The sequence below is a fragment of the Mustela lutreola genome, chromosome 7 (assembly GCF_030435805.1).
Source record: "Mustela lutreola isolate mMusLut2 chromosome 7, mMusLut2.pri, whole genome shotgun sequence".
Taxonomy (NCBI): Eukaryota; Metazoa; Chordata; class Mammalia; order Carnivora; family Mustelidae; genus Mustela; species Mustela lutreola.
In genome coordinates this window covers 88,095,131-88,116,566 of record NC_081296.1, presented here as the reverse complement: position 1 = coordinate 88,116,566, position 21,436 = coordinate 88,095,131, and the positions used below count along the sequence as shown (strand labels likewise).

At 35.7% G+C, this 21,436-nt stretch overlaps 1 protein-coding gene across 9 annotated transcripts in view; it reads right to left on the bottom strand.

Annotated features, from left to right (window-relative positions):
* Positions 1-21,436, bottom strand: part of NUBPL (NUBP iron-sulfur cluster assembly factor, mitochondrial) — a 251,719-nt gene that overhangs the window by 48,227 nt on the left and 182,056 nt on the right. For all 9 annotated transcript variants that reach the window (XM_059181857.1, XM_059181860.1, XM_059181851.1 and 6 more), the window contains one exon: positions 6,187-6,280. In XM_059181857.1, the coding sequence (XP_059037840.1) occupies positions 6,187-6,280 (94 nt within the window). The remainder of the gene's footprint in view (positions 1-6,186; positions 6,281-21,436) is intronic.

Genomic DNA, 21,436 nt, shown 5'->3' with positions numbered 1-21,436 from the left:
ACAATTAATCATGGAACACTACATCAAAAACTAATGATGTACTGTATGAAGACTAACATAATTTAAAAAATTAAAAAAAAAAAAAAAGAAAATTCCCAGGAGCTCATCACTATGTCTTAAAAAACCCAGAAGTCAGCCCTGAAATTACCCCACTCAGTATATGGCAACAAGTAATTTAAATGCTAAACAAACAACAAGCAAAAACCCAGCAAACTTAATCACTTGGAAAAAAAGCGGGGAGGAGGGAGAGTAAGAAAAATAAAACCAGCACTAACAACTCTGCCTTTGTGCCTTGGTGAGTTCAACAAGAACAAATCCAAAGACTATAACTGGTTATCTCCCATCCTTTATTCTGTCTCTTTTCCTTCTGGTAAGCACTATAACTTCTAGGTATTTGTAGCATGTAATGATTCAATAGCCCATGTATGCTTAAATTTAAATCATTAGCCACGAATACTGCTATCAACATATTTATTACTGTTGTTGGTACACAACACTTTAAACACAAGGATTTTTTTTTTTTAAGTTTCTTCTTATAATGAGCTTGTTATCCATTCGATGGAACAAAAAAATGGAATGCATACAAAGAGTTGCTAATTAGCATTCAGTAAAAGGATCTTCCTGCTTATACAGGTCTGCCTCCATAAATTTTCCAAAAGGATGTCCCTTTACAAATATAAAACATTTCATTTCATTCTCAACATGGCATGGAGACATGCAAAGTTGATATAAAGGCTCTTTCTAAATGACAACATCTCACCACCATCCCCACCAAAAAACTCAAAGTAGTTTCTAAAAAAATGTAATACATTTAGGTGGAGCTTTTACATTATCTTATTTGACCCTTATAAATCTGTGGGGTAGACAGGTATTCCAAAGGTAAGGATAAAAAGTCAGAGAGGCAGTTAGCACCTTGCTAAGCATCCCTGCAATGCTAATGATTCTCCCTATTAATTTGGTACAGAGCCTGTATGTAACCAAAGAGCAAGTGTCCGCATGCACATTATTTCCCAGACACCAAAACAAAGTTAATACTAAAAGGTACCATTCAAGCCACAAGGACATTATATAAAGAATAGGAAAAAGGACAGCATAAGTAAATCCCTAAAATGAAAATATTTTTCTCTCAAAGGGAGAGTGAAATAAAACGCATGTTTTTAAACTTGTACAGAAAAAACACCTGGATAAAACCAGTTGGGGTGGAGGAAATCACAGGACTGAGCGAGTCGGATGGTAAGAAAGATAAGGAGGCACAAATCTGTTTATATAAACAGTGATAACTAGTCAACTATCTTTGTTATTTATTCAATCAATATTAATTGCATAAGCCACTGTCCAAAGTACTCTAAGAAATACTATGGTGAATAGGAAAAACTTCTAGATTGAAGTAGTTTACCTCCCAGTTGAGCAGATAATACAGACATATAGATAAAACACTCATTCACTGATTCAACATTTACTGAGTGGAAGGCATGTGGTTTGGCACTGTGTGAAATACAAGGATGAATTAAACAAATCCTTAGCCCTCCAGGAAGTAACATTCTGAAGAAAACACAGTTTTGCAGGCTATAAATGGAGAACATTAGAAGTGCTATAAGAGCAGTCTAAATGAAATGTTATGTGAATTCCAAAGAGGGAGAAATGATTCCCAAGTAGGGATTTGAGGAAGATAACAGGAAGTAGAAATTTGAAATAAAGGGCATGTAGGATTTGGGTACCCACTGATTAGAGTGTCAGATATATATAAAGACAGAAACTTTGGGAAATAAACGGAGGATGGAGGTGGCAGTGAGTACTTAAGGGTTTGGGGAGGGGACTCCCAGGTTATGTGAAGGAGTTTAGGAGGATGGAACGGGAAGTTAGATCACAGAGGATGCTCAAATGGGAGTCTAAAAAGCTTATATGGTTTACAGGATATGAGACATAAGAAAAGGTAGAATACAGAGTATCTTAAAAGAGTTCTAAAGTCAATGATAAGAGGAAAGGAAAGTTAGGTTCATAATTAGAGAAGAGATAATTCATTCAGGCTTAGAAAGACGATATGAATCTGATAGGCTGTTTCAGATGATACAAGTTGATGAAACCCATGATTCAACCCAGTTCAGCAACTCCTTGGTTGGTACCCTTCCTGGGAGACAGCTCAATTTTTATTTCCTCAGATATATTAACTATGAAATGACAATGGCCTGAATAAAACCAAACCTCAGGAACTAAGCCTTTAACACACACACACACACACACACGCATACACACACACACAAACACATGTATCTCCCCCTGCCGCCAACCCCCCACACATCATTTGGTAGGATACTTTTATTGTTGGATTTTTGTTTGTAAGTATAAAATTAACAGATGTTCAGTATAAAAAATCCAGTCTTTTCATAGCTGTTAATTTTAATATTGACATAATGACCCAGAGTATGAACGTACTAACAGTGATAGCTGCAATCCTATACTGAGAGCCAGTGCACCTGGAAAGTAGCCAACTGTCCAAGACCAGTATGATCAGCCCAAAGATGATACTGGTCTTTTCAAGAATCATTTGGGGCTCTGCTCCTAAAGGTCAAAGGAGACTGCTTCTAAATGATCTCTAGACCTTCCCTGGAATATATGAGTTAAAGAAGCCCAAAGTAATCTCTCAGGAATAAAAACAGAAGCAAAACTGAATATAGTAAACACTAACACAGACTGCTGGTTGGATACTTAACATACTTGGGTGCACAGGTTTAGACATATTCAGGAACAAATTTATTTTTATCAGAGATCACCTACATTAGAATAATGTCAACCTAATGGGTTTGAATGGAATAGAACTAAACTCAGAAAATGAGTGAGTCAAATGTTGTTGGGCTTTGTATTAGAAGAGTTTTATGTAGAGGTTGAGAGCATGATATTTAAACTGAATCAGAATTGATATGAACCTTAGCTATGGACTACAGTAACTGTGTGACCTTGGGAAAGTTGCTTAAATCTTCAAAGATTTAAGAAAATAAGGATAATACCTGTGATAATTAAATATAAAAATTAATATATGAGAGACTGTCCTTAAATGGCAGTTTATTGATAATGGGCAATTATCATGGTACCAATTTATACAGAAATCTGTCCTTAAAGAATTAGTGCTTTATATTTACTTTTTTTTTTTTTTTAAGATTTTATTTATTTATTTATTTGAGAGAGAGAAAGAGCACAAGCAGGGGAAGAAGAAGAGGGGGAGGAAGAAAGCAGGCTCCCCGCTGAGCAGGGAGAGCCTGATGCGTGACTCGATCCCAGGACCCCGGGATCATGGCCTGAGCTGAGGGCAGACACTTAACCATCTGAGCCACCCAGGCATCCCTATATTTACTTTTTAAAATTAAAAATAAAAATATACTCATTAAAGAAAATTTAGAAAATACTGATAAATAATAATTTTACTTCCATAGTCCAGAAATCACCAAGTTTATGAATTTTCAAAAGCATCTTTAGGACCTGGATCTATTTTTTTTTTTAATGGATCAGACTTTTTTTTTTAATGGGAAGTAAAACATGTGTTTCTATCACAGAATTATAAACACCTTCAGTTTCATTTTCTGATTTCTATCCCTTGGGGTGAGAAAAAGCAAAGCAAACAAGGTATGGTGCTATCTTGAATGCTCTACAATGTATCATATTTATTCTTTTTTTTCAGAGACCAGGAGAGAACATGCAGGGATGGGGCAGAGGGAGAGAGAAGAGAGAGTCTTCAGTAGCCTCCGTGAGTTCATGACCTGAGCTGAAATCAAGAGGCAGATGCTTAACAAACTGAACCACCCAGGCACCCCTCATATTTATTCTTTAAAGCTCATCTCCATCAAGTGTTTTACAATTCTCTCATATCCATCTCTTTGTCCTTTGAGAGACCTGGTATCATGGGGTTTAGATTTCTCATTTAGCACTTTTCACACTGAATGGTAGTTCTTTTCTTAGCAGCCATTTGTTCCCCCTGCCCTTCCCCTTGTTCTACAGTCTATAGCCGGGGTTTCTAACCTAAGAACTGTGGACCTCCTGAAAAAACACATTAAAACAGTGTTTCTGTAGATACAAATACATCTTCCTGGAGAGAACCCATGTATTAATTTACCTCAAAAAAGTTCTGAGTATCAAAAAAGGTATGGAACTCTGATCTAGGGAAAATATTTGTGGTTTTAATTATCCTTGGATCTTCTACAGTGCTTAGCATCTATCTTTATACAGATAAACATTTGTTGATTTAAAATTGTATTAATAAAGCATAAAGTCAAACTGGATATATAAAGTTTATCTATCTAAAATATATTTTCCTAATTCATCATTTCCTCATCTTTTTTTTTTTTTTAAAGATGTTATTTATTTATTTGACAGAGAGAGAGATCACAAGTAGGCAGAGAGGCAGGCAGAGAAAGAAGGGGAAGCAGGCTCCCTGCTGAGCACAGAGCCTGAAGAGGGGCTTGATCCCAGAACCTGGTAGAGGCTTTAACCCACTGAGCCACCTAGGTGCCCCATCATTTCCTCATCTTAACATAAAAAATATTGTTTCTGAAAGAATAGTGGTTATCTGGGTTTAGTGAGAAGAGGAAATGAAGAGTTATTGTTTAACAAATATAGAATTTCAGTTTGGGAAGATGAGAAAGTTCTGGAGTTGGATGGTGGTGATGGCTGCACAACAATACGAATGTACTCAATACTACTGAACTGCTAAATTTTACCACCACTACAACAACAAAAAAACCTGCTTTTTATTATCAGATGATATTAATGACCTATTTGTTACAGGGCAGACTCTTCATCAACAGAAAGGAATAAAGAAATATTACTGGTTAAATTTTAGTATATAAGAAACAAATCTTAACCTCAATCCACACACTGTTGATTTTAGAGTATAAGCACAAATAAAAATAGGGTGATAATCTTAAATCCTGTCCAAATGCAGGAGTTGTTATTTGAGTAAACAAAGGTAAATTGCTTGGGGCTATCAGTTTATCTGTGTGAAGTAAATTAAATTTTTTCAATGTACCAAGTCACTATTTAGGGAACAGACAATAATTTAGCCCAATTATATCAATGTATTATCCACATAATATTGTAAGTATTCTGGAAATCTGCAACAGGCATTTCAAGGTGTCTGGAGCACATTTTATTCAATAAACATTTAGTGAATATTCTTAGGATTCAAAAATATACAAGTCCCAAAATACTGGAAAAAAAAAAGATTATCTAGTACGCTGATTACAAAAAAGATGTATTCAACTACTTTTGTGTTATTTCAATTTACTCTCATTTCATTATTTTCTAGCTTGCTTCACCAAAGAAAAAGTCTCAGCCTCAGGTAAGGTAATAAATGTATTTAAATATCAAAAATATTCATGTTACTGCCCTTTGAGGCAGTGGTCAAAAAAAATTCATTTTGATGATGCTATATTGATATTTCCAATCAATGTGCATAACTTATCAAAAATCTAGATTCTAAACCTTTTGATGATTGTCAGTAATATTTCTTGGTTATTTATTACCAATAGATATTTGATTTGTAATGACATTTTAAACTTCCATTATTTTCCCAAAGTCTTTATATATAAGGGAGATTTACAATTATTTCTCCACTGGAATTTAGGAAAATCCTTGGAAACAGATTCAACATAAAAGTTAACTATTGAATTAAATTTTGTATCACGGAAAAGATATCTACTACCATAATGAAAAATTGGGTAGTTGATGTAAAGCTAATATGTCTATTGCTCTCTTAAGGTTAACATTAAATAATTAGCTGAATATAAAATTTTCCCATGCTTGTATTTACCAAAAAGCCAAACTTCCCTAATATTTACTCATATTCAGTATTTACTCAATATTTACTGAGTGCCTGCCATGGAGCAGGCACTATGCTGTCATTGCAGGACAGCTGTGAGCCAGTCATGTTCTACCCAAGCAACATTTAAGTGTTATTGTTTTTCTAGAACACAGATTTATATCACCACCTTTTCAAAATGTCTTTATGTTTTTGTAAACACACTCATTCTGGTAAAATTTTGAAAAATTTAATTTATGAATCTGATCTCTAAATAAAAATTTATGAATAACTATTTTTGAAGACAAAAATGTTTTTCTGTCATAAAGTTTGTTTTTCTATATAGCAATAGCAAAACAATAAAGACAGCGACAAATTACTTTAAGGTTTAAGATTACCTGAAATGGGAATATTCTGTGTGACTGATAACTGCACATCTCCAGTTCCTGGTGGCATGTCAACAACTAAATAGTTGAGTTGGCCCCAATCTACCTAAAAACCAAGATGAAACAAATAATATCACTGTATAACAATTACAGTGAATAGTGATATTAACAAAAATAAATGTATTAATAACAATATCTATAATAATAGTTTTCACTTAAACCATTACTATCAGGGACTACATTGAAGGTTAAAGATAAATGAATAAATAAGAGACACTTCCCGGCTCCAGAAGACCTTCTCTGAATGAAAAGGCTAAATTTCCCAATGACCACTCCTCTCTTACCCTACCCTCAACACACACACACACACACACACACACACACACCACACACTAAAGGTAAACCCATTCCACAGTGGGCTTCTATTCAGGACCATTACTTTATTTTCATTGGGAATTGCCTAGGAAGGCCTTAGCTTTGTGTCCTTGGATTTTGTGGTACAACATTTCCTATGGAAGATCCTAATATAACTGTTAATGAACTTTTTCCTTCATAAAACTAATAATGATAACCAAAACTTAGAAATATAACTAGACTTCCAATACTATTAACATTTTGATTATTTCCTTCCAGGCATCTTTCTAGGTATCTTTACCTAGAAAATTCGGCTATATTACCAAGTTCTTAAGGCTCAGCCTCAGATTAGATAGGTCTTAAGGGTTCCTCAGACTCTTTTCTCCTTAGATGGCTACTCCCTCTGAGTAAACAGTCTCAGTGAATAGCCCTATGTTCTTCTCATTTGCCAAAGGTGGAAGCTTGGAATCATATTTAACTCTGCCCTTTCTCTTACTAGCCCCAGTCACTTATTCTACCTTCTGAAAATCTCTCAAGTGTATCTACTTATCTCTTTCCCCATTGCCAAGAACCCAATAGAGAACACAACCATGTATCACCAAAGCTTCCCAACCAGACTCTCCACTTTGACACTGTCCACCCAGCCTGTTCCTAACACTGCTGAAAAATGGTCCATCTAAAATGCAAGTCTTATACTGCCACTTTTTTGTTTAAAATTCTTCTACTGCCTTCAGGATAAAATCTGAGCTGAAGCTCCAGAACACTGCCTGGTCTTCTTCACCTGCTAATTGATCCTCACTCTTCAGATCCCAGCTTGAAAGTCACTTCCCTTAACTTCCATTAGATTAGATACAGTATTCCTACTAGGTACTTCTCCTTATCATTCATTCATTCAATCATTCACCCATAGAACATTTCAGTACCTACTACATATTAGGCATTGAGTTAGGTACTAATAACTAAATGGCTCCATGGTCTCTAACTGCACAGAATTTATCATATAGAAGGAGACAGATATCAAGCATATAATGAAATAACCTCTGCAAAGGAAAGAGGTTAGTAAATGTAAGCAAGTGAAAGAAGATCAACATAGCTAGAGAGCAATGGTTCATTCATCTATTAACACATATATTCAACACATATTTATTGAGAATTAATTAGGAACCAGGCACTGTTCCAGGTGATGGGGATAGAGCAGCAGACAAAAACAAAGTCCCAGCCTTCCCATTGCTACTGTGGAATGAGTGAGGGAGTCAGGCAGACAAACAGAAAGACAAATCTAAAGGTACAAAGTGCTATGAAGAAAGTAAATTCCTTTACTATAAAAAATTGCTTCGTTCTTAATTCAGATATATAGATTAAATAGAAAGAGATAAGTTAAAAATGTCTTTAATATCTGAATTTCTGAAAGCAAGTAGTAAGAATTCAGAAAGCAAAGGATTTATCAAAGAACTGCTCTTTAAAAAAAAAGATTTTCTTTATTTATTTGAAAGAGAAAAAGCGTGCAAGAACACTAGTGGGGGGTGGGGTAGAGGGACAAGCAGACTCCCTGCTGAGCAGGGAACCCATGACATGGGGATCCATCCCAGGACCCTGAGATCATGACCAGAGCCGAAAGCAGATGCTTAACGAACTAAACCACCCAGGTACCCCAAGAATTTTCTTTTAATCTCTTTGATTCCCAAAGTCAAATGGTAAAGATACACTTACACAGTAGGGAAAAATAATAGAATGGTGGTCTAAGGTACTACTTTAAAGTGAATGAAGTCAGAAAATAACTAAAGCAGTTGACTAAAAGAAACAAAGCTTTCCAGGCAGAAGCAATAGCAAGTGGAAAAAAGGTTCTAACCAGTGAGGGTCTGCTTTGCAAATTCATGGATAAGCTAGGAGGTCAGTATAGCATTTCTAAAACAGCACCTCCACCCCCAACTATCAATCTCTCTCCTTCTCTGACTTTGTTTTTCTTCAAAACATTTATCATTATTTATTAACTTGTCTTTTAGGAATTTTATGATATTTTTCAGACACAAGTATTTGATAACTGATTGAATGACATATTTTAAAACAATGATGAAATGATGAATACAAAGCAGCTCATTTTCAATTTAGGGCTCCTTGGTTTGAAAAATAGTTACCCCAAACTTACCCAGGGCCATCATCTATGAAACTATCTATAAAAAAGATTAAGGATACTCTTCATTTTATATCCTCTACACTGAAACTCTTGGCACTGGCAGACTGACGAGCCTCTTCGCTTCAGAGAACATCAAATGACTGGTGCTAACAATTTATCATTGTTGTTCCCTGGCATTTAATCATATTTATCACACTGGCTCCAATTCTTATTTCTTTAAGGAGAACTGCTATTAGGGTTCCAAGGAACTAAAAATACGTCACTGTTAAGACAATTTCAGATGACTCTTAAATTGCATTTAAACGAAAAAATGATTCTGGCCCAGCACCTTGATCACACACAGAAGGCATTCCACAAAGGCATGCAGACTTGAATTAAAGTCAGTATATGAATTCCTGTCCTACAGCAGTTACTAGTACTAACACTACAATATACCGGCTGCCAGCAAGTTCCAGTTCTCTTCTAAAAGAGTAAGCAAAGCATTGGTTTTAGAGTGATTTGGGTATTCTTTAGATTCTACTTAGTGTTTGTTTATTCTTGTAAGTTGTGTGTTACTAAATGCAGGTAAGTAAGTAATAGCAAAATACCCAGGTACCTCATTTAGTAAAAACCAGTGGTGGATCCCACTGAGATTCTGTATGACCTGAAGCATATACAATTTGTGTAATCCCTTCTATGAATAAGAATACAAAATTATAGCACCTGGGTGGCTCAATCATTAAGCCTCTGCCTTCGGCTCAGGTCATGATCCCAGGGTCCTGGGATCAAGCCCTGCATCAGACTCCCTGCTCAGTGGGAAGCCTGCTTCCCCCTCTCCCACTCCCCCTGCTTGTGTTCTCTCTCTCTGGCTTTTTCTCTGTCAAATAAATAAATAAAATCTTTAAAAAAAAAAAAAAGAATACAAAATTATGAAGGCAAATTTAGGTATAAAAATAAATACTTATTTAGAACGTGACAAGAAATCACCCTAAAATGCTGAAGCTTTAGAGATTCAAGTTCCTTTCTCTGAGATCTCTTGAATAACATAAATGATTACATAGAAATGCTTCCTGACTGCAACCTGCTTCCTCTCTCCACCTGGAACATTCTACACTCCCAGCATCCCACAGGAACCTATGTGAGCATGGAATCTGGAGTTTAAACTTCATTAGCCTCATGGCAACCTCACCTCTGGTAAAACCCTCTCAGGCTCCAGACTAAAAGGATTCCATCAATACAGAGTTAATCAGTCTATAAGCAGAGTTACCAAGCTCAGAGATGCCATGCAGGTAAAGAGGTGGCACTACAGCAGAGAATTCAGCAATGTGGTAGGGAGTCAAACATGTGCATCAAATCTGAAGTGGAAGGTGCCTCAGGGGCTCAGTCAGTTAGGCTTCTGAAACTTGGTTTTGGCTCAGGTCATGATCGTAGGGTCATGGGATTGAGTTCCACATGGGGCTCAGCAATAAGTCTGCCTGAGATTCTTTTTCCACCCTCTCCCTTCTGCACTGCTTCTCCATTTGTTGGTACTTATATACACACACTCTCTCTAAAATAAATAAATAAATAAACTCTTTAAAAAATAATCTGAAGGGGAACGCAAACAGCATAATGGGAGAATCAAAAACAATACCAATGGTCAACAATATCAATGGTCAGACATCTGTGCAAGATGTCTCCCTTATACAATAACATATAACCTCTAAAGGGTTTGAGATAATGGGATTTTAATATCCAAATATAATGGAGTCACTGAGCCTTTGTCCAAAGCCATTTAAACAACATTAGAACATCGTTTTTTCATCTGTCCCATAGATACATATGCAGTTGTAAATTGTTACATCACCTCCACTTATGTTATTGCCTTTCTTTAATTGCTCTTTCACTTTATTAAAATATTCAACACTTGAAAGTTATGCCACCAGGAGTAATTTCCAAACCTGTATTAAGTTATTTTCATTTCTTTTTTTTGCAGGGGGGTCAACCTTATGAAGGGAAACTATTCCCAACTAGCACCAATTGGGGACATTTTAGGCTGACAGGCCTTCTCAAAACAATAGTTTATAATTTATATTCAAAATAACACTTGATAATCTGTAAGTAAAAAACTGGAATAAAGGCAATTCCCTCCTTTCTGAGGAGATAAAATGTATCTTCTATATGGGTAAAGTAATTTATCATTTTCAGGACATTAGTTATGGAGAGTGTCGTGCTATGAATGGGAAAAGAACATGGTCCACTTTCTTCCATGGGCACTTCTGTTAAGAAGCTGACTGAAGCAGCAGCAATCAGGCCTCACTCTAGAGGACAATGGGAGCTTAAGTGCAAGCAGGTTGAGGTATAAGTATGAAAAGGAAGAGCCCACAGATGTATTCCATCTTTGGCTTCCTAGCTGGCTCAAGCAGTTTACCACAGTCAGCCTCGAGGGTGGCAGTTTCCATCATCATCATTAGACAATTTAAGCACCACAGGGTCAACATACGCTTCTCCAAAGCAGAGGAAGTGTCCCAGAAATCTTAGGTCTGCTAGCAAGGCCAATATGAGTCAGATGAAGATAACATCAGTCGGGTAGACCCTGAGCCCTGTGGAATCAGGGAGGAAAATCATAGCCAAGAAAGAGAGGCAGAGCTATAGCCTGCTGGAGGGGTAGTGGCCAAGAAGAATTAAACTCCTAAGGGCAAGAGAAAGGTGTAACTAAAGAACAAATAGAGAAATAAAAAAGCAAAATAAATGGGAAAAAAAAATCTAGATTGAATAATTAAAAGTGGGCTGTAACAGGCAGCCCATTTATAAGGCGCTCGCTCTGTTAAGTGAGAAGGCCAATTCTTAAAGTTAGTTGAGCTGGGCCAGACACTGTCTCTTCCCTTCCAATCTGCTCTTAATTACTTACTGTAGAGTTGGGTTTTGACTCTTATGCCTACTTTGACTCATAATTAGTAGATCTCAAGGTGGTGTCCCTATGTATGATTCTGGCCATGTATCTGTTGTTACATCTGCCCTATGACTAAGTTCTTCCATCTGTCTCTGATTTCCTGGTTCTCCAACTCTAGTTAGGTACAGTATTACCCAAATAGCAAACAGAACAGTAATTGTGCTTTGCTTGGAATCCCAGACATGAAACCATGCCACTACTAGGATAGGACATGAGATGCAGCTAACCTTATCTCAGGCCCATGGACAAATTGTTGGGCAAATTACCAAGCTCCCAGGATTTTCAATTCAACTAACTTCCAGGTTTTTACTGGGCCTTCAAGTTCTAAAACTTCTAGGGTACTTATTTTTTTATACATAGCTATTTCCCCAACTTCAGTGTAAGATCCCTGAAGGAAGAGTCTATTCTTTATTAATCTCTGGACTCTGCCTCCACATCCAATCTCCTCCATAATGCCTAGGCAGTTTTCCATTAATATCCACTGAGTGATTCTAAGAATCAAGTTGCCCTTTACAATTTTAAGTCACTAAAATTAAAATTTTGCCACGTGAGACACCTTTTATATACAAATAAACCTAAAATAGAACATAGAGTGGTTCTCTTTAAATCTGAACCATATTTTTGCTCTATCCAATGGCCTATTCATAAAATCATACAATATTTTATTTTGGTTGTAAGAAGAAAATTGCTGCAAAAGTGGATTTAGATATAAATACTACAATAGGAATAAAATCTGAATAGCACAAGATTTCTACTTGAGTTGATGGGCTTACTGAATTGTGAAAAAAAAATAATAAATTTAACCATGAAGATTATTTTGATGAGACAGCTGACCCAATTATAAAATAAGAAAAAAATTATTCAAGTTATAATGATACAAATGTTTCCCCTAATATATCCACATCTTTTAGATGATAAAGTTCTCTAATCCATTTTCACATATGTTCCTTTCTATAAGTAAAGGTGTATGTGTGAGTGCTGGCAGGCGAGACAGGAAGATACTTGAATAAATACCTCCAAGGTACTACCAACCCAAGCTACAGCAGTAATGTTCTGAGAGCAAAGAGAAGAGAAACTTTACTCTTCATCTTTCCCTTTATCATCATCTCTTGTTTTTTCAGTTGGTCTAGTAGAGGTCTAGGGCAGACTGGCCCTGACAACATGGAGACAGCAAAGACGACTTCTTGTCTAAAAGTGGATATATGGGTCAATCTCTGGTAACTCTGTACCTAGTTTCTGAAATAGTATTTAGAAGATTATCCAATTCCCAGGCCAGCCCACAGATGCCCATGTAAATCCATACTACAGCTAAAACAGTAAAACCTCACAACATAAAAACAATGACACTACCACAAAAGAAAGAGTATTCTAGTTCATTATGGAACTATCTCTCTAAGTTTTCTAGAGTCCTGCTGTAGGCCAACTGCTAATACAGATGTACATAACCTAGAAGCAGAGGTTAGTGAAGGACAGGCCTGGTACCCAAAAAAACCCCTAAAATATTATAAACCTGAGAATCAAGATATTTTATTTTTAAAACATTGATTAAAAAAATTTAAAACTCTTCCTATATACCCAAAGGCTGGAACCGCAGAATTTCTTTTTTTTAAGTAGGAGTAATGCATCACTTTATTAACATAATTTAGTATAGTCTATAAAATACATTTAGACATGTAGTACTTTCTTTAACATGGAAAACTATAATATTCTTTAAAAGAATATCCTTAGAAAAAAACACTGTAGTGGCACCTGGGTGGCTCAGTGGGTTAAGTCTCTGCCTTCGGCTCAAGTCATGATCTCAGGGTCCTGGGATGGAGCCCCAAATCAGGCTCTCTGCTCAGCAGGGAGCCTGCTTCCTCCTCTCTCTGCCTGTCTCTCTGCCTACTTGTGATCTCTGTCTGTCAAATAAATAAATAAAATCTTAAAAAAAAAAAAGAAAAAGAAAGAAAAAAACACTGTATTGGGGGAGAATTCAAGGTCCTAAAGGAGCAGGATTATAGCTGCCATAAAAGCTGCAAGGAGCCTCACTAAGAGAATGCACAGTCATTGTCCAGTTATTAAGGATATAGAAATCGGGGGTACTTGCTTCAGGAGACCAGCCTGCCCAAGGCACTAGCCAGGAATAATGTGAATAGCTGCCCCTGTCGTGTTTATTTAGTTCAGTTACTCGCCATGTGAAGTCCTACTTCAGAGCCTTAGTCTATCAGGGGGAATTGGACCAGTGAAGAGGGAAGAGGTGGAGAGTAGGTCTATAGGTAAGTAAAGGAGAGCAGGAGGAAAAGAACTATTAGTGAGAGCTTATTATTAGACAGGCACAAACACTTTTTACAGATATGATTACAAAATATTATAAAAGAGGCATTATGATCACTATTTTACAGATAAAAATACGAAGGACTAGAGAAGTTAAGAAAGTTGCCCAAGGTCAAGCTGTTGGTAAGTGGTGGAGCAGTGATACAAATCCTAGTCTGTGTAACTCAAGTCATATTCCCAGTCTCTCACAGAACGGGGTTCAGCATTACTCTTCTCCAAGCCCCTGAAGAGTTCTGCTAGCAAACCTCATTACCACAAGAACATATTAACTTTTCTATATCACTTCTTCAGTGTAAAATAAAATAGATACATAAAATGAAGTCTACAGACCCAGAGAAAATTATTTACTTAGATAACAGAAGTAAGAAATATAAGAATTCATTCACTTCCTTTATTTTTTTCCTTTTCTGGTTAATTACAATGTTTCTTTTACTTGAGATTGTTTTTTATGATTTGTCATATTCTTTCCTTATACGATCCTTTAAAAGTGTTTTACGTTACAGAGCAAGGGTCCAGTAACTATGGAAATGTTAACTATAAATTTCCTTTGAGCTGTTAAAGAATAATTTAGCTTTTGATAATCTACTATTAAATTTTGGTTTTATTTTAAATCAGTAACCATAATACAACCATTTATACAAAAGAATTATGTGGAGTAATTGTTTAAATCAAAGTAAGTAACTTATAGAAACTAAAAAGAGAAAGTAAATAAAGATTTTTTTAAATATCTACAGGTTTTGAACATAATATTTTTGAAACTGGATCGGATTTTATTCTAAAAATTTATAGATCTAAATCATATCAAGTAGGAAACCAACTGTGAGAAACTGTAGTTCCATATGCCATTGTATTTTAAGTGTGAGCTACTATAATGCAGTTTTTGGGTTTTAAATTCTGGTTCAGAAATTATTACAATGTTTAAAAAAAAATAAAAACAGCACAGCACTGTAAAGGAGGAGTTTGGCAAAAATCTAGACTATGAATCTAGCTGAGTACAGAAAAGAATCCAGATACCTACTCATCAGATAAAAGGGTTTTAGTTTGATAATTGGCATATCTAAATTCCAATAATCTTTGTTACTAATTAGCTATACAACCATGGGTCAGAGAATTAACCTCAGTTAAACTGGACCTCAGTTTTCTCTACAGTAAAATAAAGTGTTTTACACTAAATTTCTTTGCAACTACTTAAAAAAAAAGTGTGACTATGATTTACTTGTTTCAATCGAAAAATATCTGTGAGGAATTTTATATGGAATAGTGAATTAAAGCTGTTTTTATATAAAAACAAAAAACTAGGGTCGCCTGGGTGGCTCAGTGTGTTAAAGCCTCTGCCTTTGGCTCGGGTCCTGGGATCGAGCCCCGCATCAGCCTCTGCCTGCCTCTATGCCTACTCATGATCTCTCTCTCTCTCTGTGTCAAATAAATAAATAAAATCTTAAAAAAAAGAAAAACCTAAATGTTACTTGTTATACTGAATAAATTTTATAGTGATCATATTGCCTTTAGAAAATTAAGCTGAGGGGCGCCTGGGTGGCTCAGTGTGTTAAACCTCTGCCTTCAGCTCAGGTCATGATCTCAGGGTCTTGGGATCCAGCCCCGCATCGAGCTCTCTGCTTATCAGGGAGCCTGCTTCCTCCTCTCTCTGTCTCTCTGCCTGCCTCTCTGCCTACTTGAGATCTCTGTCTGACAAATAAGTAAAATCTTTTAAAATAAATAAATAAGAAAGAAAGAAAATTAAGCTGAATTTTTCAAAGAACTTATATTTAAATTTGTACTGAACTACAATCTACTCTGACTGCCATCCTAAAACACCTCATCCTAGCTCATCTAGAAATTAATGTGTTATATCTATATAAAATGTCATAATTTACAAGATTGATACAATCCTGAAAAGTTGTGGAAGGGATTGTCACTGAGGTGAGGAACAGGAAGGAATTCAATCACAAACCCTTAAAGGTTGAGAAGTCTAATCTAACTTTCCAAATAATATAAAACTTCTTTCTATAAACACTCATGATAGCAATATATATACTCAGCCAACAAAACATTCCAATGCTTACTACACACTCAAATACAAATTTGGATCAATAAAAGGACAGAAGAAAATTGTCACTTAATAATTTTTCTTATTGGGGCGCCTGGGTGGCTCAGTGGGTTAAAGCTTCTGCCTTTGGCTCAGGTCATGATCCCAGGGTTCTGGAAGAGCCCACATTGGGCTCTCTGTTCCGCGGGGAGCCTGCTTCCTCCTCTCTCTCTCTCTGCCTGACTCTCTGCCTACTTGTGATCTCTGTCTGTCAAATAAATAAATAAAATCTTTAAAAAAAAAAAAAAGAATCTTTCTTATCCAGTGATAGACAGATTAAGGAAGATGTGCTATGGAATGCAATATTACGCAGTCAGAAAATCTGCGTTAAAAAAAAATGAGATCTTGCCATTTGAGACAACATGGGTGGGCCTAGAGGGTATTACGCTAAGTGAAATGAGACATACCATATGATTTCATTCGTATGTAGAATTCAAAAACAAAATAAAATATAAAAAATAAAAACAAAACAAATGAATAAACAAACAACAAAAACAGAATTAGACCTATAAACATAGAGAACAAATGATTATCAGAGGAGAGGAAGGTAGGGGGCTGAGCAAAATAAGTCAAGGGGAGTGGGAGATACAAGCTTCCAGTTATGGAATAAATAAGTCATGGAAATAAAAGGCACAGCATAAGGAATATAGGCAATAATAAATAATATGATGCATAGGGACAGATGGTAGTTACACTTGTGGTGAACATAGCATAATGTATAAACTTGTACATCTGAAAGTAACATAACACTGCACCTCCACTATACTAAAAAAAAAAAAAAAAAAAAAAAAAAAAATTTTAAATATTTCCAGGATACCGGGATGGCTGTCAGTTAAGTATCTGCCGTTGGATAAGGTCATGATCCCTGGGTCCTGGGATGGAGCCCCTGTCATTGGGCTCCTCTCTCTCTCCCTCTGCCCCTCCCCCCACTCGAACCCTCTCCTGCTTTCTCTTGCTCTCCCTCAAATAAATACATAATCTCAAAAAAAAAAACTTTTTTTTTTTTTTTTGCTACATGTGAGACTGGATTACTTCTGATTTACTTATTACTCATACTACATAACTTCAGATATGCTTTCTCTTCTGATTTGTTTTTAGTTGTCATGGGAATTGGTATTTATAAGAACTCCCCCTTTTAAAAACATGAATGAGCACCTACTAAATTATAAAAATTTAACTTGAAAATGCAGAAATATATTTTAGCTTTTTATTTTTCGTTTTTTAAAAAGATTTTATTTATTTATCTGACAGAGGGAGAGAGATCACAAGTAGGCAGAGAGGCAGGCAGAGAGAGAGAGAGGGAGGGAAGAAGGCTAACTTGCCGAGCAGAGAGCCCGATGCGGGGCTCGATCCCAGGACCCTGAGATCATGACCTGAGCCAAAGGCAGAGGCTTTAACCCACTGAGCCACCTAGGCGCCCCAACTGCTGTATTTTCAAATAGAAAAGAAATCAGCAAAGTTTCAGTAATAGGCATAAGGACTGTGGGAAAGGGTCAATAAACAGCTAATCAGAAAGTCAGATATCAAGGTATTATTATTAATTCATTATTTAAACACAGCCAAGGGCTCAACTTCTCTGTGTCCCTGTCCCTTCATTTTACAAGAGTATAAACATAGAATTACAGAGCTTGAAAGAACCTCGGAGATTATCTTGCCCACTGCTCTTATTTTACAGATAAAGAAAATGAAACTAAGAAGTCAAATGACTTGCCCAAAACTTACTCCACAAAATAGAGATAATAAAAAAAACCTTTGTCCACTTTAGAGACGTTTTTATCTGAAGAGGAAATGAGATCATAGATTAAAAAAAGGTGGCACTGGGTAATTAAGCAATAGTATAACACTGAAAAAAATCAAAGAGAAGTTTTTCTTATCATGTAAGTCAAAATTTAAATTTCTCTCAATGAGCATACCATGTTTATTCTTTTAACTAAATGCTAAGAAAATATTTGCCCATTTCTGAGGTCACCACATTCCAAAATGATTGAAACAAATAACTTAAAAAAACCTTTTCCATATGCCTAGATGACATAAGCAGTTAAATAGCTTTTTGCAAATTAAAGGAAAATTTCACATGCGCAAATACTACTAAGCTTGAAAATATTCAGTCACAACACAATTTAAAAATATGTAAATGACTAAAAATAAGGGCAAAGAAGTGAACAGAAAAGAAGTCTTACATGTTGTTTGAACGTATTAAATTTCTACATTTTAGTGACCTCTACCTTGTTCCTGTTAAGTAGACCTGCCATCTACAAAGCTATAGAGAAAAACAATAAATTTACTGTTATAAATGACTTCCTAATGATAACTAAATAATGCAGCAGCTTTAAACTATAACTACTTTTAGCACAAAGGATTTTGAGAAAAATTAAGGAATACATTTATGAGAATAGAGATGGAGATGATACAGATAATAGATGGGAAAACAGGTTTGAGGATTGAGGAAAAAAATAAACACATAAAACAACCTAATTCCCATCTCATCAGCTTCAGCAATTTCCAACTTCCTAAACTACATAATTACTTCAGAAGTACCCAAAAGACATGTAAGAAACCTGAGATCACTAAATTGCAAAGAAATAGGAAAACAGGCTAAATTTTATGCATCTCATTAAAAGACCATTAAAAGAGCGGCTATTCCTTCATTCTCATTTAAACACACTGGTCTATATTATATCTAGGCTTGTTCATAATAATTTTGTACCCTGATGAGCAAGTGAACATAGCAATGTATCTAGAAGTTGTTCTTACCTGAAAAGGTATCTAGTGTGCTCACATTTATCTTAATATTATAGATCACACATTAATATACATGCTTAAAGGCAGAGTATACACAAGCAAGTACAGAGGATAATTCTTACAAGGTTTAACTCTAAGAAATTAATACTAACATTTACATGTGCCCACCACTGTTCTAGACACTAAGAATGCAGCAATGAACAAGAAACCTGAAGTTCCTGCCCTCGTGAAGCTGGGAAAAGAGGACAATAAGCAAACCACCTAGTACATCACTTGTCATCTTGATGAAAGTCATCTTTCTAGACCTCGCTTTGCTCTCTATACAACTAGAAAGGTAATATTACCTAGTTAAGTATCATTATAACCTTCTCAAACAAAAATTATGCCCAAACCCCATAAATCAATAGGGCTTGAACTCCAATATTCCCTGCTCTATCCCTGCCTCCAGTGGCACATACATCACAGAATGCAGACCAGTGTAGGAGGTGTAAGCCATGCTATGAAACAGAAGAAAAATAATTGGATCATGGTGAAACTCAACACAGATCTGTATTCTATATACAAACTAACTACTTAGTAAGTGATGTTTCTCAAATAAGATAATAATGATAAATATAGATTATTTGGAATATATTTTCTCAGTTTCAGTACCAGTGTCCAGATAAGTCATTTTTATTTCAAATATGTTTCAAATACCATGACTGCCAGTTTAAAAATCTTTTAGATTTTTAATTAGATTAATATTAGATTAATTAGATTAATATTAGATTAGATTAGATTTGTATTAGATTAGATTAATATTAACCAGACTATGATTTTAAGCCACATTTTAACATGATAATCTTGTTTTTCTTACAGTTGAAGAAATAATTTTATATGATGTATCCAAACTTTTGAAGAATTGCAAGAAAACAGGCATAGTCTGACATTTGAGTCTTGTATTTAAAACTGCAAACCAGACAGGTGCCTGGGTGGTTAAGTCGGTTAATTAAGCCTCTGACTCCTGGTTTTGGCTCAGGTCATGATCTCATGGTCATGAGATAGAACCCCACATCAGCCTCCATGCTCAACACAGAGTCTGCTAGGGATTCTCTCTCTCTCTCTTTGCCCCTTCCTGTACCTGTGTGTGTGCTCTTTCTCCCCTAAATAAATAAATCTTATAAAAAAATAAATAACTAAAACTACAAACTAGTTGTAAATGAACAAACAAAATTAAAGGTTGATGTTCTGACCAAGCTACTCTGGTACCAGCAAGCAAGATGTACAGAATTAACTCCTTGATTCATATTATCTCAGTAATTCTGAAATATTAATATATAAGACAGTAAACCAGAGTAAGGAAATATGTATAGATTCCCAACACAAAATGTTAGCTAATAGCTTGAATCAATCAATCAACCAATCACTACCTCTCCTCTCTCTCTCAATTCCCCAGTCAACACATGAAAAAACACAAAGGGCCACCCTCTACAATGAGAAAACTAAGGCTAAAACTTGGACACCAAGAAAAAAACTGAAAGAAATGTTGTTTAGCAACAGGGTCATACTCCTATCTTACTATTAAATAATGAATTGTTCTTTTAAGGGCAGAGGACAAGTCTTACTTTTGTACCTACAGTGCGGGGTCCATACAACCCAATATATTTCTTATTTTGTTGGAAAACACAGAGGTAATTAAAAGAGACACTTCACATCTTCCCACCACCAGAACTGAAGGCCTCTGGCACCAGACATCAGAACTGATGGCCCTCTGGCACCAGAGTCTTTATTCCTTCCATATAATGTATTGCCTTTCTATGAGCGTTACCTCCTTCCTCACTGTCCCATTCCTCCTCCATCAGCCTCCAAAAGAAGTAGAGACACAGATGTTTCTTACATTGACTCTTGATGAAAGCTCAGAGTATAAATTTCACCATTTTGTGAAGGAAAGCTACACAAGTGATTCATGCAGAAAACTCAAGAATAACCAGTTAAAACATTCCTCAGTTAGGCTCTTTCAATCAGCATTTATCTTAGGCTTATGGCAGATACTTGACCAAACACTATATATAAACTAAGCTCAGTAGCATATATCTATAAATCAAAAAGCTATATGTTCCAAAATCAGATGTTCAAATGCAAAAATGCTTTGCAGTAAAAATCCTAATATTCTTGCCTCTGTGGAGGGCTATCCACACCCATTAGCAGTATGTGCCACAGAGACTCCTATACACAGGATCAACACATCTATAAAAAAACTGGATCTGACTGCATTTACATTACTAAATAATTGTGGCAGCAAAGTTCTGCACATAAAACTTTCATCAATACCCTAAATTTGTCTTCTTCTTTTCAAACAACTGAAAGCATTAAAACTGACATATCATTCACAGAAATATGAAGCACTCAAAATCAGCACTGACCATTATGGATGGTTTGTAGGCCCTGGGTTCTATACTAGGAGGTGCTATAGGCATGACCACCATAGAAGCAGACTTGTCTATTGATGGCCCAACAGACTGAAGGAAAAACCAACTACTAAAGAAGCTATAAGTGTCTGGCTTTTTCAAGAACTAATCATTCTAAGTTTTTTAATACTCAATTTCATAGGTCCTGTCACATCTTAAAAACCATTCAGAGTTCAATTAACTTAGAAACTTCCTTAAACATGAAATATTAAGCAATATTATCTTTGCCTAAAAGCCTGTGTATACCTTATGTTCTAATATAGTTAGAAAAGATT